General features: G+C 32.8%; 1 protein-coding gene across 1 annotated transcript in view; it reads left to right on the forward strand.

Annotated features, from left to right (window-relative positions):
- Ctnna3 (catenin alpha 3) overlaps positions 1-24,570 on the forward strand; it is a 1,639,810-nt gene that overhangs the window by 1,577,899 nt on the left and 37,341 nt on the right. Inside the window, exon 17 of the mRNA XM_078041358.1 lies at positions 11,378-11,512. Coding sequence (XP_077897484.1) covers positions 11,378-11,512 — 135 coding nt within the window. The remainder of the gene's footprint in view (positions 1-11,377; positions 11,513-24,570) is intronic.

Here is a 24,570-nt window from a genome sequence, read left to right on the forward strand (position 1 = left end):
ATTATGGGTGACTCTCTATGGCCTTTTCCATTTCATATGGTATAGTAGTTTCAAATGAATTACTTCTGTTCTGAACAAATAGGGTTCTGAAGAATCAAACTTGCTAATAAATAAACAGGTTATGTTTTCATAGTGGCCATCTTGGGAGATTGTCAATGAAAGTGTTCTGATTTTTTTTAAAGATTGACATATAAATTTTAGGCATTAAATAATAACTGATTTTGATTGTGGAAGACAATGATGAAAACAAGGCCATTTTCAGTGGATAATGCATATTATAAAAAAAACTCTGCTGGGGCATTAGTTGCTTGCTATCTAGTTTGTTCAATCTAGTAGTTCAAAATTTTAAAGGATTTCTATGATGCTGTTTAGTCTGCTTTTTACTGGAGTATCAGATGGCTAAATTCTAAGTAATTTCCAATTCAATCTAGTATGAACTTGAAATACATAAATACATATTATATTATAGTATGATATATACATATATTATTAGATCAATAATAGTTTTATTTTTATGATTTATAAAGTTCATATGCAGAGAGAATGAAATGGAATCTGATTATTTGAGGCTTCTAATTATGCTTGCCTGGCTCCCTCTTTCTTCATTCTTCCCTCCTACCTTATTTCCTTGTGCATGTATTCATTGTGCATATACCAGGTATAATTCACTACTAAGGAATTTCTGTCAGCTAACAAGAAAGAGAAAAAGTAAAATATTGTTTAATTAGTTGTGTAATTGTACATATTTATGTGGTACAGAGTAATAATTTAATACACATGTACAATATGTAGTGATCAAATCATAATAGTTAACATTTCCATTTCAACATTTAATTTTTTGGATTAACATACAATAATTGAACTAATTTATACATTTAATTTTTTATGATAAAAGGGTTTATTATAAACCCCCCCTATTTAAATACCCAGTACCCTCAGGAAATTTATTTGTATCAATCACTTATTATCTCTTAAACTTTCCCATGCTCCCAGATAGGCAGAATTAATATTGTCAAAATGGCCATACTTCCAAAAGCGTTATACAGATATAATACAATTCCTATTAAAATCCCAATGACATTCTTCATAAAATAGAAAAAACAATCATGAAATTTATTTGAAAAAATAAGAGACCCAGAATAGCCAAAGCAATCCTTAGCAAGAAAAGTGAAGCAGGAGCATCACAATAGTGGACTTTAAACTATACTCCAGAGCAATAGTAACAAAAATGGCATGTAATTGGCGCCAAAATAGGCTTGTGGATTAATGGTACAGAGTAGAGGACACAGAGACAAACACATAAATACAGTTATCTCATACTAGAAAAAGGTGCCAAAAACATTCATTGGAGAAAAGATATCGTTTTCAACAAATGGTGCTGACAAAATTGGAAATTCATATGTAGCAAAATGAAATTAAATCCCTATCTCTCACCCTGCCAAAACTCAACTCAAAGCATATCAAGAACCTAAAAGAATTATACTAGAGACTCTGTGCCTAATAGAGGAAAAACTAGTCCCAAATCTTCATCATGAACTTAGGACCTGACTTTCTTAACAAGACTCCTAAAGCCTAAGAAGTAAAATCAAGAATCAATAAATGGGATGGATTCAAATTAAAAAGATTCTTCTAAGCAAAGGACACAATCAATAACATCAGCAAAGAGCCTATAGATTGGGAGAAAATCTTTACCACATGCACTTTCAATAAAGCATTAATCTCTAGGCTATATAAAGAACTCAAAAAACTTAACACCAAAAAATAAATAACCCAATCAGTAAGTGGGCTAAGGAACTAAACAGATACTTCACAAAAGAGGAAATACAATCCATCAACAAATATATGAAAATGTGTTCAACATCTCCGGCAATTAGAGAGTGCAAATCAAAACTACTCTAAGATTTCATCTCACTCCAGTCACAATGGCAATCATCAAGAATACAGGCAGCAATAAATATTGGCAAGAATGTGGGGGAAAAGCTACATTGCTGGCGGGACTGAAAATTGGTACAACCACTATGGAAAGCAGTATGAAGACTCCTAAGAAAACTTGGAATGGAACCACCATTTGATCCTGTTATCCCACTCCTTGGTTTATACCCAAAGGACTAAAATCAGCATACTACAGCAATGCAGCCACATTAATGTTTAGAGCAGCTCAATTCATAATTGCTAAACTATGGAATCAACCTAGGTGTCCTTTAATAGATAAATGGATAAAAATGTGATATATATGTATATATATATGTGTATATATATATGTGTGTGTGTGTGTGTGTGTGTGTGTGTGTGTGTGTGTATAATTTTTTCAGTGGGATATTACTCAGTTTTAAAGAAGAATGAAACTATGGCATTTGCCAGTAAATGGATGGATTTGGAGAATATGATGCTAATTGAACAAGGCCAATCCCCTCAAAAACCAAAGGCTGAATGTTTTCTCTAATATGCAGATGCTAATTCACAATAAGGGGAGCAGGGCACTAGAGAAAAATAGAGTTCCCCAAGATTAGGTAGAGGGGATGTGGGGATAGGAAGGATAGTAGAAGGAAACAGATATTATTACTGTATGTATATATGTGACTGCATGACCAATGTGATTCTTCAACATGTACACTCAGAAAAATGAGAAATTATATCCCATTTATGTATGATGCATCAAAGTGCATAAATGCATTCTACTGTTATGCAAAACTAATCAAAACAAATAAAAATTGTATTGAGATGGTGTGGTAGCTTAATAAGACATCTAAAACATGCTTTTCTAAGTCCTATAGAACCCATACAATTTTTTGTCTTTATTACACAATATAATCTTAGAGGACAACATGTTTTTAGCTATCCAAAAATTTAAACATTTCCCTTATAAATATACATAATGACATTTTGGAGAAGTGGAAAAGATTCAGACCCCTGTCACAAATTTCTTTCTATTCCTGCACACTATAATGTAATTCTCCATTTTAGCAGATACTATTAATTTCATAAGATAGGGATTATACACAAAAATAGTTCAATTAGTTACAGAAGCAATATACCCCCAAATAGGAAGGAGATGAATAGCAGCCAAAAGTAAACTTAGCATCTATTAAAGCATGTTGCACAAGAAGAGAACAAAATTAGACTTTCTGACCCTGTGTGGTATTTCTGAAGCCTAATTGCTTGTTATAATTTTTTTAAAACAAAGATATGCAGGCTGTTGACTGGGTCCTGCCACCTAATCATAAATGAACACAATTAAAATCAACTTTTAGTGATAAATGCATTGACAGTTAATGTTAATTCAAGTAAAGATGACATTTTAAAATAAAGAAGTATAAGTCAAATCACATTGCACTCAATTTGCATATATACTTTATATTGATATTTTGATAAAATATTGTTGGTGGTTAGTCTCATTTGACTTTTCATGCTGATGCTCTGAGTCAAAAAAGGTATTTTAATGAAACTATGCCAGAAATAAACTTCTGGAGCATTCATTATACCATAATTACATGTCATTTAAGGATATAATTCCCCAATACACCTTGTGACAGTTTGTTTTGATGTTATTATTGGTCTGAAATTTATTTCAGACAAACATTAGAGCCTAGATTTGTTTTATAGATTAATGAACTCTTACTTCATAAAAATAAGTATTTAACAGCTTCTCAGGAATTAAATAGACTTAATACAGGATATTCGATATGTTCTCATTCTTGAGTGATAGTCTCTTGCTTGAAAGGATGCTGTTTTATCATTTTTCCCTTTTACTGAATCTTGTCATTTTCCCACTGAAACAACTTCTTACATGCTATGAGAAGATTATATATTTAGGTTAATTTCATGTATGAATCATGGCTCCCGGAACCAAAGTATAAGGTGGTGTTCTAGAGTATAGGAAGTGGGGGTGCCTTAGTTATAGGAGGGCAGAGGAGAGCTGAGGGAAGTTTATTCTTACAATTGCTACTGTCTTTAATTCCAAATAGTCAGAGTTTATTTGAGTTAACTTCCTCCCATCCTTCCCACATCCAAATTCTGTGTGCAAGATAACACATTTTTATGAGTTCATTTCAATTCAAGTCATTCATCAAATTTCAGGCAAAATGGAGGTGAGTTGTAATCTATTAGTAACCTATCTGTTTATTATTCATTTATTTATTTATTTTTGTAGTGCTGGGTCCTTTTGAAAAATTTCTCATAGACATCATCATAAAATTGAAAAGTAGGAACATCTGCTGGGGGAAGCAAACATTGGAGAAGAAAGAAAATATCTTTACTTTTAATTTTTATTAGTGTTTAAAGTATATGCCATGTTCTTAAAAACCATAAAACTAAATTGAAATTAAAAGTGAATTTAAAAGAGTTCTTAAACTCAAGAAAATTTTAGTGTAAACACGGAGGCATGAAAAAATTTTAATAGCATATCATTTCTGATAACAACATTTCTGCATGGAGATAAGTCACAAATCACAGTTTCTCAAATGTAGTTCTCACAAATCAGACATTTAGTTTGACAATATGAGTCAGTGTTGTCCTCCATCACTGACATTATAAAGGAGTTTCAATGTATTTTTTATCATATTTCCCTCGGTACATTCTCTGTTCCATGTTTCAGAAACTTGAGTTTGTAAATTAGCAGCCAGAATAAACATAGCAAAAAAAAAAAAAGAAATCTCTACTATGTTGAAGATTTCTAGGTATAGGATCATCACAAATTAATGACTCTCCATACTTAAATACATACTGGAAAGGGTTTATTAGTTTGTTTTTGTTACTATAATAAAAAAACTGAAACTGGATAAATTTATAGAGAAAAGAAGTTAGTGTTCTAGAGGTCCAAAGGCCCAAATCTGGTGATGGCCTTGTTGCTGGCAGAGTCCTGAGGTGGCATGATATCACGTGGCAAGAGAGAGGGATATACATTTCTGGTTTCTTTGCTCTTCCTATAAAGCCACCAGTGTTCAGTCATGGGAGTTCCACCCAGATGACCTTGTTGAATTCTAGTCACCTCCAAATGACCTCACTTCTAAATACTGTAGTTAGATTAAGTTTCCACTCTTAGTGGCTCACAATTTGGATTAAATTTCAACACATCACCTTGGGGAACATACTTAAACTATATCCAAACCATAGCATTAAATTTGGTAGTAAGCAATATAGAGTATGAAGTGGTTGAAAATTAAATATGTTGAGTGTGAAATGTTAACAAGACACTGAAATGGGATGGACAAATGCCGTATGTGTGTGGATCTCTTGAAGGCATTGGGTGGATTACTGAGATTTGAAATTTATACTTTGTAAGTGGCAGATGAAATCAGTCTATTGTCTACTTTTATTGAAGAAGGTAAGTGTCAAAGATGGCCCAGGATATAATAGCAATAAGAGCAGACAAAAAGATATCAAATGCTTACCAAGGAGGTCATAAAAATTAGGAAAAAACATTCATGAAATGAAATTCTCTTATGAGAATTAAGAGACAGCAGGATATCAAGAAGATAAAAGATCTAAAAGCTACAGAGAGATGAAATAAGGCAAGGACTGCAACAGATACAGTACTCTTTCCAATTATGAGACCACTAGGAATAGTAATGAAATAAAATTCTGTGGAATGGAGTTGAAGTTAGTGTCCAGCATATACAGGAAATAAGGAATTCACATCAGAATATTTTTAGAAGATATGGTCCTGAAAAAAAAAAAAAACCATGAGAGGACTGAGGCTATAGCTCAGTGGTAGAGCATTTGCCTTACACACCTGAGGCCTGGGTTCAATACTCAGCACCACGTAAAAATTAAAAACTAATAAAAAATGAAGATATTGTATCCATCTACAACTCAGAAAATATTTTAAAAAGGAGAGACAAGGGACATGGACCACTGTGATAAAGAGAAGCTTTGTTTAGAGTGTTCATGTTGATAGGCTCAAAGATTGGAAAAAGAGACATTAACAGTACAGTAAAAGATAAAATCATTGAAGATTTATAACTCTGAGAAAGGTAAAATGAGATAGCCACTGGGCTGGATTAGAGGTGAAGGGATAAGCCCCGTGGGAAGAGAAAGGTCACGGACATGGCATGCTTTTACTGCCACTGATTGCTTAAAATTTCTGTTCTTGAAATTCAAAATGACACCTAATACTTTTCATTACCAGGCTTTGCCAGCTTAGCAGAATTTAAATTGTTACCTGTAATTGCAGAAGTCATTTTAAATGTGTTTTAAATAAAGTTTTTTACTCTAATATGAGCAAAAGAAAAAAATTGCTAAGATTATGAATAAATATTTTTAAAAGTGTTCACTTTGCTTATTCATACTCCAAATTTAACTGGAAAGGAATGAAGAGTTTTTAATTTTCCTCTTTTTACTAGAAGGTGCATTCTGTATTGGTACTAAGAATCTTAATAAAAGAGTGGAAATGGCTTAATATGAGAAAACCATTTAGGTTGACAGGATATCTTCTTACCTGTACTAGATGACCCCATGGTTATAAAACTTAAATTTATAAAAACAAAACAGTATATTAAAGAGCTAACCAGTTATTCTAGTCAATATCTCCTGTCTTAAAAATTGGGAAATAATAACCAAAGTGTGCTGATATTCTGCTGCTTGGTTTGCCAAAAATCCCTGGTGGTATTCCTTTAAAAGTAGGACATATCTCAACATTGTGAAAACTGCATATGATAAACTCAAGGCCAACATAATTCTACACGGATGCCCTCTTTCACCATTTATACTCAACATTGTCCTTGAAACTGTAGCCAGAGCAATTAGACAGATGAAAGAAATTAAAGGGATATGAATAGGAAAAGAAAAACTCAAACTATCACTGCTTGTGATGTCATGATTCTATATTTAGAAGCTCCAAAACAATTCCACTGTAAAATTTCTATACCTAATAAATGAACTCAGTAAATATCAGGATATAATATCAATACCCAGAAATCAATATGGTCCTATACATCAGTGATGAATTCACTGAAAGAGAAATTAGAAAAACTACCCCATTAGCAAGCACCTTAAAAAAATAAAACTTGGGAATCAATCTAACAAAAGAGGTGAAAGACTTCTATAATGACAAAAACTACAGAACACTAAAGAAAGAAATTGAAGAACTTAGAAGATCTCCCATGTATTTGGATATGCAGAATTAACATTGTTCAAATGGCCATACCCCCAAAACCATTAAACAAATTTAAAGCAATTCCTGTTAAAATTGCAATGACATTCTTCATAGAATTAGAAAAAGCAATCATGAAATTCATTTGAAAAAATAGTAGACACAGAATAGCCAAAGCAGTCCTTAGCAAAAAGAGTGAAGCAAGTGGCATCACAATACCAGACCTTAAACTATACTACAGAGTTATAGTAACAAAACTGGCATAGTATTGGCACCAAAACAGACACATAAACCAATGGTACAGAAAGGAAGACCCAGACAAATCCACATAAATACAGTAATCTCATACTAGACAAAGGTGCCAAAAACATTCACTGGAGAAAAGATAGCCTCTTCAACAAATGGTTCTGGGAAAACTAGAAATTCACATGTAGCAAAATGAAATTAAACCTCTATCTCTCACTCTGCATAAAACTCAACTCAAAGTGGATCAAAACTTAGGTACTATAAAAGAGACCTTGCACCTAATAGAAGAAAAAGTAGGCCCAAATCTACATCATATAATCTTAGAAACTAACTTTCTTAATAAGACTTAGAAGATTTACAAGAAGTAAATCAAGAATTAATAAATGGGATGGAAATGCTATAAAAACCTTATTCACAGCAAAGAAAAAAATCAAGAACATGAAGAAAGAGCCTATAGAATTTGAGAAAATTTTTGCCACCTGCACCTCAGTTGTTAGAACATTAATCTCCAGAATATATAAAGAAATTAAAAAAACTTTACACCAAAAACAAACAAATACCCCAATCAATAAATGGGCTAAGGAACTGAACAGACATTTTAAGAAGAAATACAGTCAACAAATATATGAAAACATGTTCAACATCTCTGTTAATTAATGAAGTGTAAATTAAAACTACATTGAGATTTCACCTCACTCCAGTCTGAATGACAATTATCAAGAACACAAGCAACAATAAATGTCAATGAGAATGTGGGGATAAAGGTACACTCATACATTGTTGGTGATACTGCAAATTGGTGCAGCCAAATGGAAAACAGTATGGATATCCCTCAGAAAACTTGGAATGGAACCACCGTTTGATTCAGTTATCCCATTCCTCAGCATATAACCAAAGGACTTAAAATCAGCATACTATAGTGACATGGCCACTTCAATGTTTATAGCAGCACAATTCACAATAGCTAAGCTGTGAAACCAACCTAAGTATTCTTCAATAAATGAGTGGATAAAGAAAATGTCATACATATACACAATGTAATATTACTCAGCCTTAAAGAAGAATGAAATTATGGCATTTATCGGTAAATGGATAGAACTGGAGGCAATGGTAAGTGAAATAAGCCAATCCCTAAAAACCAAAGGCTCAATGTTTTCTCTGATATGTGAATACTAATTCACAGTAATGGGGTGGGGGGCAGATGGCTAGGGAAGATAAGAGGTATTTTGGATTAGACAGAGGGGAGTGAAGGGAGAGGAGAGGGGTATGGGGGTAGGAAGGATAATAGAACAAATTGGACATTATTATCTTATATGCTATATGATTACATGACCAATATGCTTCCTATTTCCTGTACAACTAGAAGAATGAGAAGTTATACTCCATTTACATATGATGTGTCAAAATGCATTCAATGGTCATGTGTGACTAATTGGAACAAATTTTAAGAAGATCACATTTGCTTTTTTAAAATTTCTTACATACATGACAATAGTGGAATGCATTACATTTATAATTATCCATTAACATTTGCTATTTTTAAAAAGTTATTTTATGCAAATTCTACATGGAAAAAATAAAGTCAAGAACAAGAATGTTCTACAAATCTAGGAAGCAAAGTTTTTTATCACTTATATATAAAAATATATGAGTAAAAACTATTTGACTTTTAAATTTTTGTTTTTATAAAATTATATGTATATAATTTATACAACATAGCAATCAACAAAATAAAAAAGCAGCCTACAAGTTGGGAAAAATATTTGCAAATCAAATATTTGATAAGCAGTTGATATACAAATAGTTCCACAGGACAAAAAAAAAAGAGGGGTTTGAGTGAAAGTTATATAGAAAATATCATTGTAGATTCATGAGAATGAAGAAGAGAAAACTAAATTCAAATCAACTACTTTTAAAAATCTGAAAAATGATAACAATTACTCAGCAATAAAAGCGAATGCAGGTAACTGGATGGAGTTGGAGAAGATAATGCTAAGTGAAGTTAGTCAATACCCCCAAAACAAATGCTGCATGTTTTCTCTGATATAAGGAGTCTGACTCATAGTGGGGTAGGGAGGGGGAGCATGGAAGGAATAGATGAATTCTAGATAGGGCAGAGGGGGTGGGAGGGGAAGGGAGGGGACCCGGAGTTAGCAAGGATGGTGGAATGTGATAGACACCATTATTCAAAGTACATGTATGAAGACATGAATTAGTGTCAACATACTTTATCTACAATCAGAGATATGAAAAATTTTGCTGTATATGTTTAACAAGAATTGTAATGCATTCCACTGTCATTTATTTTTTAAAAATCAATTAAAAATTTTAAAAATAATCTGAAAAAGGACAACAATTAAAGCCTTACTAAAATGGTGGTGTGAATATTAGGGGTTATGCAGTCAAAGGCCTGGTAGACCAAGGAAGTACCTTATAAAGATTAGCTTCATGTCAAGGTAAAACAGTGAGAGTGCTTTTCTTCATTGTAGGTAATTTCTTATCTGTAAATTGGGAAAAACACCTGATGGTTAGGTGCTTGACAACTGAATGAGATGATAAGCGTACATTAGTTAACCTAGCTTCTCACACAGGAAAACCTGTATGAAAACTAGCCATTATCATTCCTCCTCTTTGCCCTTCTTCCCTCTTCTCTTTCTTGCTATCCTTTTCTATCAAATATTTATAAACATTTACAGTATTTTATGTGTTATAAGTAATCTAGAGATAATTTAAAGTTCAGTGCAATGATGTGTAAAGGTTATATTCAAATTCTTTCCATTTTATATGAGGGAATTGAACAACCAGGAAACTGTCCCCATTGAATACTGAAGTCTGACTATCCTGGATCAATGCAGAAATGCATGTAGTATTTTCTGGTCTTTCATCCTACCTTTTTATTAGCAATTTAGGTCATTAGAAAGAAAATTTTTATAACATCTTATAATTATAGAAATAATATATATTCAAGATATACAAAACACATAAAATTGCATATCTTGTTTATTATTATTTTCATGTTTCTTTTTAGTATGTTTTGAAACCACATTCTTTTCATACAATTTGATTTAAATGTTATGTAAAATTTTAAATATTGATTTTTCTACCTTCCAAAAACATGACCCCACACCCTTTGAAAATATTTCTTGAGACTACATAACCTCACATTATACAGAAATGCATATGAATTTAGTATTTCCATTATTTAGGACATTAGGTTATTTCTAAATTTTGCTATTGTTAAGTACTGTGACAGTGAATATCTTTACATATAAATCATGGTCTACATTTCTATGATCTTATGAAAATTTATTAAAAGTGGAATTAATTTAGGAAACATTTTTAAAAATGTATAATCACTGCATAGGAAGAAGAGCACAAAGACTAAACCTTAACCCAAGATATTTACCATATTCTGATAAAGCTCAAACTGTTTTCCAAGAGTTTCTTAAGAAGATAACACAGTGTGGGAAGCTGTTTGTTGTAAAGAAATTTAATATATTTTGAAAAAAATATTTGCTGTTTCTTGGCTTTAGTTAGGTCACAGCTGTTTTTAAGGTAGAAATTATTTCCTTTGTCTATTAATAGCTAAGAATGCTTGATGCTGAAAGTAAATAGAGCATAATTTATTTCATTGTAGTATTTATTTATTTCCACATAAATAACACAACACAGACAATGTGGAACTCTAGACCCCAAAGAGTAGTCTAATGGTAATCCTAGATGAAGAGAATGACTGCATTTTAAATATTTCTTTCCCGTTTACCTAAACATATAATCTGAAGGGTTCTCATCTTGTCATATAGTAAAGGCATTTTCTTTTTATATCTTAGAATTTCTTTAACATTTATTTTGCTCAAGTAGTAATGAAGGTCAAAAAATGAGTAAACAGAAGCACATCAGAATCTACATGGGAGTAACCTGAGAAGTGGATGGCGTTCACTGAAAAGAAAGCTTCTTCCTTGTAAGGTATTTTTAATGACTATATTCACTCACTTTCATCTATGTTTTGCTATCTCTGTTTTATCTCTGATGCATATTTAGTGTCCAGATCCATCATGCAAACAGGACCTGCTGGCCTATCTGGAACAAATAAAATTCTATTCCCATCAACTGAAAATCTGCAGCCAAGTTAAAGCTGAGATCCAGAACCTGGGGGGAGAACTCATCATGTCAGCTGTGAGTACTGAGGGGCACGTGCTCCTTCACAGGTGGAAGGTGCTTGAAACAGAGCACCTACACCCCTGCTAACACCACCAAACCTGTTAGATAAACTCACATTAGAACAAACTGTCAGAGTTTGTATAAAAGTACATGTAACTAAACTAATAGGTAGCAACAACTTATTTTTATTTACTTCAGAAATTAAAGAATAAATCAGATTTTATAAACCACTAGAATGAGAAATGCATGGTAAGTTAGAGCACAGTTTTCAGACTTCAGAGAGGGTACAGATGCAATTCTGATTAAATACTGTAATCTTTATAAAAATCAATGTGGGGCTGCAAATCAATACCATGATTACTTTATTGCTATTAATTGATATCCATTTTTCACATGTTCATTTCTATCATATGGAAATTAAGGGCTTGAGATTTTTAGAAAATTTCTGGATTTACTTTTAGAAGTGGAGTATGATAAAACAGATTTAGAGGAGCTTGTGTAAATTCTTTGATGGCTTTGAGTTTGAACCTGCTTTTAAATTACTGTGGTAGAAATAAAATCTAACTTTTCTCTTCATCTCTCAATAACAGTGAATCTTTTATCTAGAGCAGGTATGGTAATAAAATAATATTTGATATCTATATTAGATTCAGTTATCAGTGACTTTGGAAAGGACATGGAGGAAGATTATAAATATAAGTTAAAATGAAACGGTATGAACATTCTAAGAACTTACATTCCTGAGAACAAATTTTTAAAAATTACAGCAATGTACTTATAAATTTGTGACGTTTAAGGTCTCTACATCCTGGCATTGAACTTTTTCTCAAGGAATTAATGTTCTTGAATAGAATCTAACTGCAAAAACATAAGCAAAAAGACCATCATCAAGGGTAGAAGGAAGAAAATTAATCCTCACTGTCTCTTGCCTGTATTTTATCTCAATCTTCACAATAGTATGCCAGACAGATATTTTATTTGCTTGTTTTGTTTTCTTTAATATATGAAAAAATGAAATTCAGAAAGGTTAAAGAGCTTCCCCAAGACAATGCTAGTAATGGCAGATCTGGAGTTTATCTTCAAAGGTCTGTGCTTTCTCTGCTAAGGTGAACAATCTTATATCTATGGAGAACCTGAAGAGCACAAGTCAAAGTGGAAATTATATTGTGGGATTGCTTTCTATCTTATAAATATTAATTTCCCTCATATGCAAATTTTACAAAAACAAATTTAGATATATAATCTGTGTAATACTGGTGCCCATCGATTTTTCAAAGGAGAATGACATATTTCAAGTAGTCATAAATCATGTAAACAGAAATATATGTGTATAGATACAAATACAATACATATATAAAGACCTATATAAATGCATCCAAATATAAATACAATCCCTGTGGGTATGCATTTCAGGTGCTTCTTGAATTATGGGATTCTATTCTGATCAACCCATTGTAAACTGAAAATATCCTGAGCTAAAATGAATTTAAAACATCTATCCTACTGAATATCATAGCTTAACCTAATTTACCTTAAACATGCTCAGAATACTTATAATAGTCTGCAGTTGAGCAAAGTCATCTAACACAAAGCCTATTTTGTAATAATGTGTTGAATATATCTTGTAACTTATTGAATATACCTGTATCCAGAAAATGATGCTAACATAATACATTGTAAAGTATCAGTTATTCCTTCATAATCATGATCATGCGGCTGATTGGTAGCCTAGTTTCCAAGATGTAACCACACATTGTGATCCAAGAAAAGATCAGAACAAATTTTGATTATATCACTTTCCTATTATCTGAAAGTTAAAAAAATTGTAAGTCAAATCATCATAAGTCATGAACTATATATATATATATATATATATATATATATATGTAAAATTTACATATATACTGGGAATATATATATATATATATATACAACATATTTTACAGATAAAATATTAGACATGAGTTATTTAAAATTTACAATTTATGATTTGAAAATTGGTTCATTAGCTGGCACAGTGGTGCACATGCCTGTAATACCAGTGACTCAGAAGCCTGAGGCAGGAGGATGGCAAGTTCAAAGTCATCCTCAGCAACTTAGTGAGGCCCTAAGCAATTTAGTGAGACCCTGTCTCAAAATAAAAAATAAAAATTCTCAACATGCGGTTCAGTGTTATAGCCCCACTGGACTGGATTCAATCCCCTGTACCAAGTGTGTGTGAGGAAGAAACCCCATATCCATTGGTAGTCATTCCACTGCCCTGAACAACACACATTCCTATCCTGAAGCTTCTATGCAACCACTAATCTACATTCTGTCTCTATAGATATTTGGAGTGACTATTTCAACAACAGATAAAATAGACTTGAGAACAAAAAATATTAAACTGGGTATAGTGATACATGCCTGTAATCCCAGTGACTCAGGAGGCTGAGATAGGAGGACTGCAAATTCAAAGCCAGCCTTAGTAAGGCCCTAAGCAACTTAGCAAGACCCTGTCTCAAAATAAAAAGCATTTAAAAAGGGCTAGAGATGTAGCTCAGTGTAAAGCACCCCCACATTAAATCCCTACTATCATAAAAATGGGGGTAGGGGAGTTTGAAAAAAGAAGTTGACTCAGTATATAAAAGGAGGAATAGCATTGCAAATGCAGATAAATAAATATAAATATATATGTAATACATATATGTATACACACATATATTAAACTTCATTGTATCTACATTTTGAACTATAAGGCATCCAGTCTTAACTTCTCATTTTACATTATACTACTTTAAATATGTTAAAAATATATATTTATTTGGAGACAAATGTCTGTCTTATTTTGATTTTTTTCATTTTCACACACCATCCTTAGTAATGTTTAATATTATATGCATGAATGAATATGGCATAAGGAATCTCACTTTATGTATAATAATAATGCACCAATATATTTTTTTTAATTTTAAAACCCAGTAGTTTTAGGAAAATATAAATATTATTTTCTTAATATCTGCCACTCTCTTGTGTTTTCTAAACATAAGCTTACAAAAAAATTTTGATAGAAGGCCAGATTTTATATAAATGTTAAAATATATTACTGTTAATTATCCCAGTAAAATATATTCTTCTCTAGAAGTACAGATACATTTTTGTATTCCTATTTGGTATGATGATTCAAATTCATGAACTTTACATATTTTACAGATAGATGAGGCAGGAGCAATTTAGAATCTACAATTTACGATTTAAAAGCTGAGTCATTATATTTAAGGAAGCATAGCATTGCAAATGCAGAGCTATTTGTCATTATTTTGCCCACAATTTTCCATTAGAAAAAATAAATCTGCAAAAAGAGCATGTCTCTTTTCACAGTCTTCACTGAATCTGTTCATAGGTAGATCCTAGAAACTTTAAACATACATTTCATTTATGTGTGTCCACGTACCCTTACTTTATTTCCTCAGTGACCCTGAGTTCTTGTCTCTCCCCCCCTTCATCTTTAAATTGTGAAGATCTAATTTATTTTTATATGAGATCTCTTGTAAAGTACTAAGCATAATTTTTAAAGTGGAGAAACTCATTAAGAAGTTCGGAAATTTGGTATTCAAAACTGCAAACTATTCAAAGTTCACTAAATAAAGTTCGCATTTCAAGATCAGATTCATGAATCAATGCCTTTAGTAAATACATTTTATTTAAAAGAAGTAAATGCGAATGAGATACATTCCTGAAACGAATGGGCAGAATATATTCTGGGTCTGGAGTGTTAGGGTTTAGGATAAAGAACATGAATTCATAATGTAAAAGAATTTGAAAGTATTTAATTTAAATTATTTTCCAGTCATTCTTACATCTATACTGGAAGCACTTGCCCTATACATACATGTCTTACCTGTAAGGAAAGCAAAGTGTAGTTAGTTCCAATCTTTTACTATGGATTGAGTACCCTTTGTGGGCCAAGCATACTAAAACATCTGAAGGATGCAAAGATGAGTACGTAGTGCCTTTGTCTACAATGTTTAAATACATACAAAATTAAGAAACATAAAATATTCCTAAGCATACAAAATTAATTCCAGAACAATGTAATAAACTATAAAATAGCAGTATGTACAAATGCACATAGTTTAACTGGAAAGGGAATAATTAATGGTGTGGAGTATGCTAGAAGAAGCTTAATAAATGGTGTAGAGTATGCTAGAAAAAGCTCTATAAGTGGCTTGATTCTAAATTAGGCCTGGGTGAATAAGGAGAAAAACAAATGTGTAGTTATGAGAAAAGAAAAGGAGAAGAATTCAAAGCAGAAGGGCCGAACAAGATAAAAAGAAATAAAAATGATGTGTAGTGTTATGCAAGTGACAATCAGTGTGATGTGACTGAAGACACTTTTGCTTGTATTGTCAAGAGTATGGTGAGGCTCAGTGACCCAGCAGAAGCTGTAAAGGAAATGGGGATGTTCAAAAAGGATCTTTTCTAACATTTACCTTCACACTAGAGACAATTGATTTTTTTTTTTTTGTAATTTTGAGAAGGGTCATAAATAGATCTATGTATTTGGAAATTAACTGTTTTTGATAAGGTGGTGATGGATTGGAGAAATGAGGGGCTGGAGGGTAGAGGCCTATTTAGAAAAAACAAACAAACAAAAAATGTCCAAGTAAGAACCTGGATTTAGGCAATCTTGGTGATCATAACAAGAAATGTATCCATACAAGAAAAAATTCTAAGGATGAAGTGTGAGGGCCAATGATCTATTGGGTATTTATGGAGAAGAAATATGAAAAATTAAGACTTAGTATACTAAGGTTTTGGGCTTTGATAGCTTACTTCATCAACAGTGACATCACTACTAAAACCTACATATGGAAGGATGACCAGATTAGGAGAGGTAAGGAAACACACTTGTTAGTTGAATTTAGGTAACTCATCAACATCCAAAGAGAAAGATTCAGGAATTATATATATTTTTCTAGAACTCTGGAAAGAGGTGAAAGAGAAATAGATGGAACCATTCAGTAAGATTATACTGGATAAGATTTTTTTAAAAAACTGAGATATCAAGAGCAATGTTTTATTTCTATAAAGTGATTTCATATAGCTTTCTCAGATATAGAGACTTGATTTGGCAATTTAAACAAATAGTGAGTTGACTGTCTTCATAGAGATAAGTCTGAGCACTGCCAGGATTGTTATGGCAGCTACAAAACCATCAGGGACATAGGCACCTTTGTGTTTCTGCCTTCTAGCTTTCATTATTATCAAGGTAAAAAATGTGGCTTCTCTAGTTCTATTAATGCCTTTTATATTCCAGACAGTAAGAACAAAGAGGAACAGAAGCAAACATTCCTTGCATCATTTTAAAGGGCCTTCTGGGAATTCCATTTCAAATGCATTCTCTAACATACTATTGTCTACAGCTTAGTCATAAGCTATATACCTAACTGCAAGGAGTGCTGCAAAACGTGGATATTTTTGTTTATTTGTTTTAATAAATAAAACACTGCTTGGACACAATGCTTTCCTCAATGTAATCAAAATTTTGTTTCTATGAAACGAAATGAATATTGAGTGGCAACTAACTGTATCAAGTAATGACCAGAATTGTAGTAGTACTCACTCATATTGTACTTATCTGCTTTTTAATGCATATTCCCCTAGAGACAATCAAGTTCTTGAATACATTTGTGTGTGTGTGTGTGTGTGTGTGATTGAAGGTGCAGTAGTAGTCAATGACTACAAATGGTGTAGATAACTCAGTTTAGAAGTTATCTTAGTATCTTTTCCAATGTAATTGACAGCAATACAGTAAAGGAAAAAATTATACCATAGTGAATTGAGTACTAAGTAAGCAGTGACAGAAAAAAACATGGTAGCATAGAAAAACATAGAGTTTTAAGCAGAGGGGAGTGAGAGAAAGTTAGAGATGAACTTGATGGTCCAGGCAGATAGAATTGCTAAAAGCCGTATCATTTGGGGGAGGTGTAGCATTGTTATGGTTTGGACGTGAGGTGTTCCCCAAAAGCTCATGTGTGAGATCATACAAGAAGGTTCAGAGAAGAATGACTGGGTTATGAGAGCTTTAACCCAATCTGTGAATTAATCACCTGCTGTGATTAATTGCATGGTAACTGAAGGCAGATAGTGGGTGGCTAGAGGAGGTGGTCCATTTGGGGCATGGCTTCAGGTTATATATTTGTATCCAGCAAGTAGAGATCTGTATTTCTCTTCTTCCTAATCATCAAGTGAACTAGTTCCCTCTGTTGCACTTTTCTGCCATATTATTCTGCCACATCTCAAGCCCAGAGGAATGGAGCTGGCAGTCTATGGACTGAGATCTCTGAAACCGTGAGCTTTCAAATAAATTTTTCCTTCTCTACAGTTGTTCTGGTAGGGTCTTTAAGTCACAGGGGTGAAATAGCTGTTTAAAAAAAATCATTTTTATTTACATACTTTTTAAGACAGCAGAGATTGAGATATTTTTAGGCAATGAGTCTGAAACACCAGAAGAGAATGAATCTATGAAAAATTGGGACTATAATTGATGGAATGAAGTGTTAAGCAAGTGTGAGGGGGTGGGGATGGAAGAGGTAGAAATATTACATTTGGTAAAAAAGAGCTTTTTTTCCTGAGCTAGAATAAAGATGGATTAAGATTTAATCACATTTAAAGACAGATGAATGGAAAGTTTAAAAACTTATTGCTACTAGATCTCATACTTTGATAAAAAAGGAGGAGTAGTTTTTTTTTGTTAAGACTTGAGTGTTCTTTCAAACTTTCATTTTCCCAATAAAACAAAGACATCCATATCTTCAATCACTTTTCAACACTTGCTTATAAGTAGAAATAACCTAAGTTAGCACCAATGGTTTGAGACGGTGAATAGAGACACTATATGCTGGACATTATTCTGCCAGAGCCAAATTCCATGACATAGCCCTTCATAAAATCTGTCTCAGCTTCAGTTTGTCCAAGGAAATAAAGGCATTGTGACCTTCTGAGTTCTGTCTTCTCTCAAAGAAAAAGTAAAATTTTAATTAAAATGGCAGAGAAACACAAATTGACAAATTAAACATATTGCTATAGTTCAGTCTCCATAACCATCTTGATTGTGAATGTCCTAAATGAGTAGAACAAAAGTGTAACTATATGAAATTTAAAATATACCTGATTTCCTAAAGGCATTCTCATAAATTCTTCATCAGTTGTTTATCTATTGTCCTTATACACCATGCCCAATAGAAAAAAAATTATACTTTGTGAAAGGGAGCTTGCCTTAAAGAAATAAACATCATTATATTCTATCTTGTATATATGAAAAAGAAAATTCAGGAGGAAAAAAAGGAAATAATGGATGGCTCTAAACTCTTAAAATTACCCTTTCCCCGAATGTGATGCAAATTTTTTATAATCCTTAAAAATTGATTAATTACATAATCACTAGGTTTTGTAGACTTACTTTAATGTGTTTAATTGTACTCTAATACCCTTAGGTAGGTATGCCAAGGCCACAATTTTAAAAATTAGATAAATAAATGAAACCAATTAGTAGGAGGAAAAGATCAGCACAATTGAAAATTTGCCAAGAAGCTGCAACTCAGCTTTAGCAGAAATCAAGGAGCAGTGTGCATCAATTAGAAATTATAGGGAATAGCAATAACACAGCTCTTGACCAAAAGAGCCTCTAGGGCCTATAGAACTCAGGCAATCAAGTACTTACAGAATAACTTAGTAGGTTAATGTGCTTACTACATTAAGGTATTAAGGGAATTCGTTAATGAGCTTTCTGAAAGTAGTATAATCATTTGTAGGCATCAAAAAATTGAGAAAACTAAACAAAATGTTTTGAAAATTAAATAAAATATTTATAGATAAAAAGAAGGAGAGGGGGATAAATATGAAATAGAAGTTTGGGGGCAGGGATCAAAAGAAATGAAGGAAAAAGGACTGAGGAGGAAGAGAAAACAAAAAAAAAGACTGAAGTTTTTAATTTTTTTTAACTGGCTTATTTAATTCTATGAAGTGTTCTGTTGTTTGTATAGTTAATTTTGTAACACCAAGTAGGAGACATATGGAATTAAAAAGACCCTTGTCAATCAGAAAACATAATTTCAAAACAAAATATGCATGGAGGGATGTTGCTTTCTTTTTGTATTGCAAAGTAATAAAACAACTAAAAATTTCTCTGGTTGGATAAGTAAACTGATATAATGAATTAAATTTTCTTGAGAATGTTGATTGTGCAGTGCTTGAAAGGAGCCTTAAAAACTATTTATAACTATCTCAAATTAATTTTACACACAATGAAATAGGTCAGGGACGTTAATGACTTGCTTCAGTCCACAAAAGTACTTATTGGAAGAATCGGGACAAGAATCTAGGTTTCTGTTTTCTTTACCCATTGTCAGTGAATATAATCCCTTCTGACCTCTCAGTGAGTTTAGGGTGAGTGGAGGCTATATTAAGACACCCAGCTGCCATGGTGGCTAAGGAATACTTCTAATTGAAAGATGTGGGGAAGCACTGACTAAAGCAAGTATTAATTGATAATAGTGATGGTATAATGAATCTGAATTCTTAAGAACAACTGACTAGAAAACAGTCTCAAAATGAGGAGCTCACAGGAGATGACAGGAACACATCTGGACTCCAAGATAGGAGACCTTGGTAAATGTAGATGAATGTCTTTTGGTCTGTTTCTTCATATATGTATAATCTAAGGTTTAGGATAGAATGCGTTTTGTGGTTCCTTCCAAGTCAAAATTTCTAAAGTATAAGGTCTGCTAGTGATGCCACCTGCTTCACTCTTCTTACTAAGGATTGCTTTGGCTGTTCTGGGTCTGTTGTTTTTCCAGATGAATTTTATGATTGCTTTTTCTAGAATTTCTCATCTTACTCTCTCCTGTTATTCTTTTCTCTTCCCAGTTTCTATACAAAACACCCTCTTGGTACCAATCGGCCAATTATGTCACGAGATAGAAGGCAGTATCATTTTGTTTTGATTTGTTTTAAAAGTGTAGGGTGACAACTTTGCTTAATCTGTGGCAGTGAGAATGAAATCAGAAGCTACAGGAGTTACCTGCTAATTGCAAATGTAGAGAAAGGTGATATGTATATATAAAAATATGTATATATAAAAACAAAAATATTGTTTATGATTTTAGGATTGATTTGACACGACTTTAATGAGACTTTAATATCATATTTTGTTACAGAGATAGACAAAAATTAAACATCTGGATGAGTCATACACACAAAATGGTGGCTATGAGAAGGAAAGAAATGGAGGGGAAAGGAAAAAAGTACAAATCTAATATGAACATTTCCATGGCCAAGTTTACTTGTATTATAATTGCTATATTCTTGTTTTGTGTTAAAAATCCTATATTATTCAAAGAAATATATCAGATGAATTTTAAGATTAAAGAAAAAAATTAGCTTGTTACCATTGCTTAGAGCAAAAGAGAGGGGATTAATTATGTCTCTCATGTGCTAAGCAACCTGAACTATATAAAACTTCAAAGCCAGAGGTAAAGGAGGAGCCGTGAAATTGAGCAAGATGTATTTGACAATTGCAGAATGGAGCCAATTCCCCCATTAGGCAAAGTGCAGCAGAAGAAAAGAGCAGAGCTGGATGCAGACATCCTGATGCTCATGGGCTTGGTTGGAAGCCAGAGAGAAAGGGGCATGGGAGAAAAGGAGAAGAAAGCAAAAATCAAGTTGCTAAATATTGTATAACAGTAAGGTGCTGGCATTAAAATACATTAAGACAGGGATAAAGGCAGAACTGAAGGAAGAAGGAAAAGGGCACAAACTGGCCTTGGTAACAATTGCAAAGTCATCGTTGCAATTCTGACTCCATACTGCATTTATGCTTGTTATTGTGTAATATAAGGTACACTAGCAAAGGTCATGGGGAGAAAGCTCCTGTGAGCGTGTGAGGGTGCATGAGTGTGTGTGAGGGTGTGTGAGGGTGACTGTGTGTATGTGTGTGTTTCTTTGCAAAATTGATGCCACTCCATGCTTCCCTCATAATGATTTGTAAAGTCCAAATCATATGAATAGTAAATCAATAATTGGTAGTAACAGATATGAAGTATTGATTTTTTTTAATGCTTTCAAGAATTTCTAATTCTTGGCACTCTTGACATTTGGGGTCTAGCTATTTCCTTGTTGGTGAGACTGTCCTGTACATTGTAAATTGTTAATAACATCCCTGGACTCTATGATGCTGGCGACACCTTCCCTTACCTGGCAATTCACCTATCTTCCATCTGCTGTGGAGTGCTGGCTGCTAACATCACATATATGCTCCTTTCTCTGGATAATTGCCTCCAGCCTAAACAGGAGCCAATGTGTCTGTGCTGTTAAGCCCTATCACCCCTGCATGCCCTGGCAGCCTGTAACAAGTGACTGACTGACAAAAGGATACAAAAGGTTGCACTAGTTGCCTCCAGATCTTATCAACTTTTCTGCAATTTTCCAGCCCCCTATAGCATCTGGCCATCTCTGGCTGAGATTAATGATTCCCTTATTTGGCTGTAGCCCCTCTCCCAGGCTCCTTTCTTCTTTCCTCTTCTCCTTAAAAGAGACTTAGTATATCACATGCACAACTTTCTCTCAGGCTCTTTTCATGGGTACCTCCTAAAGAGACAAATGATACTATCCTGTGTCCTTTACTGTCACTTACTTCATAGATGGAAAAGAGATGACAGGAGAATTTGCTGAATTTGGTGAATACTCCTCTCTTATTGACACGCTCATATATATTATTTTATCCTCTCAACAGTGCTACCAGTAAACTCATGGTATTTTGTTGACAAGAAAACAAAGGCTAATAAATGAATATGACTTGCCAAATGTCACATGGTTAGTAAGTGATGGAGTGAAAATGTGAACACAGGCTTTAGTTTCTGCTCCTTGTGTCATTCCACACTAACACATATTTATTCTCATTTTTCCAGCCCTGAAATAACAATGCAGAGATGAGTAAACAAGTTTTCTGTTCTCTAGGAGTTCAGTTAGAAAGAAAAGACAAGCAAAAATAATACCATATAATGTTTACATTACAAATTAAGTTTGTATTCTTCTAGCTTCAGATAATATGTACATTTCAGAAATCAAGAAAAATATCAAAATTAGAAACTAAAGTTAAAAATCACATCCTGAGAATTTTTTGAAGTATACAAACTTAAGACTGTGGCTCTAGGTCAGTAAATTAAACTGAAAAGTAGCAATTAATTCTAGTAAATAGTAATCATTGTTTGATGAGAGATAGCATAGGTGTATATGAGTGAAAAGATATCATACTTTAAATATTTTTTATATAATATCATTATTTGATTAACAATTGGTAACATGATGGACAATGTCTTAATCAAAGAATCAATAAGAGACTGAAATGTTCAAATGAGCATTTCTTACACTGACCCTCAATAAAAGCTGAAGTTACAACATTAAATCACAATTTATCCAAGGCTTTTCAGCAGGGAGTTTTGATAATATGGTCTGGAAATACTGCTTTCTGATGATTTAGTAGATCACAAAAATAACACTGACAACCCTATGGGGGGAACAAGTGCATTAAGTTGTTTCTTTGCAATTTTAGATATCTCAGGGAAGCTCTTGGTCAAGCCCATGGGTCACAGGCAATTTGTGGTTGAATTTTCTGATAATATTCAGTGTTTTTCAAAGAGATTCATATTTTTTATATACATCCGTACATTGTATAAACATTGAGCATCTACTCTTTGTGTGTGTTTGCAACTGTGCATGTGTATTTGTGTGCACATGATATTACATTTTATTGCTGGTGGCAAAACTGATGCTCTCTCATGACAATTTTAGAAGCTTGATTATTCTTTCAACTGCATGTAGAGTGCAAGTTCAATTATCTCCTAATTGGAGGTGAATTGTTTTTAATCTAGCCTCAGGTTCAGCATGACGTAACATGACAAAGAAGATGTACAACAAGAAAAAATGATGTTTGAACACTAAAATTACTCAAGTTTGACTAGGCTGTGCTAGCATACAAACATCTCCCAATTGCAGTGATTCAAAACAACACTTTTTTTCTTTTGCTCACAGTTTAATAGTATTTGGTAGAAAACATTTATCTACATTGTTACTAATGGACCAGGTATATGTATTTTCTAAAATTTCACTGTGAAGACCTCTGTCTCCTCTGCACAAGAAGTATGGAAGTGTTGGTCACTGGCTGATAAATATTTTCCCAGAGGATATCACATGTAAGCTTATCATAATGTCTAGCACATAGCAGCACATAACAGGTGGTCATTAAATACTGCCTGGTAGAAGTGACAGCAGTGGTGGCAGTTATAGTAATAGTAATGACACTAGCTAATGTGAGATTACATAAATTTCATTATATAGTGATCTTATTTATTGATACATTTAAATCAAATTTTATATTAGTTATTTCAAGTTATGTTTAAAGGAAGAAAGCAAGGAAAATATTCTCCCTTTAGTAGGATCATTTCTTACATATCATAAAATTGCTTATTGTTCATCCCTGTTAATCAGCAGCACTTTATATATGCTCAGAACCAAAAAAATATCATTTTTGTTTATATACCAAGAATAGAGTTTGGTTCATTCCTGGCTGATAAGTAGTGGGTTTATTTTATAGTCTTAAGCTGTCATTAATGTATCTAGCATAAGGTTAAAGCTCCTCAGAGAGATAGCTAGATTTTACCTGGTACCAATGGTAATAGTATTAATCCTAGTTTTGAAGAAAAATGGGCATAAAAATATTTTATTTAATATTTGAGCGTATATAAATGACACATATTTAGTATTATGTAATTATAAGATAAAGTTGAACTTCAGTTACCCCAAAAGTTAAAGAAGCTATTGAGCCCAATTAACACTTCTGGTAACATGGACTTTTAAGATGTTGGAGAGATTACAATAGCCAACATCTTATAGAAATGTTTAGGAGCAGTAAGAATGAATTTAAAAAGAGTTGTTTTGGACAATAGATGCCAAAACTCTCCAGCAAAGTAAATTCTCTGAATTGAATAGACTGAAGTTTTTTACAGAAAATGTGAGCTAAATCATAAAAAATT

The sequence above is a fragment of the Ictidomys tridecemlineatus genome, chromosome 1 (assembly GCF_052094955.1).
Source record: "Ictidomys tridecemlineatus isolate mIctTri1 chromosome 1, mIctTri1.hap1, whole genome shotgun sequence".
NCBI classification, from domain to species: Eukaryota; Metazoa; Chordata; class Mammalia; order Rodentia; family Sciuridae; genus Ictidomys; species Ictidomys tridecemlineatus.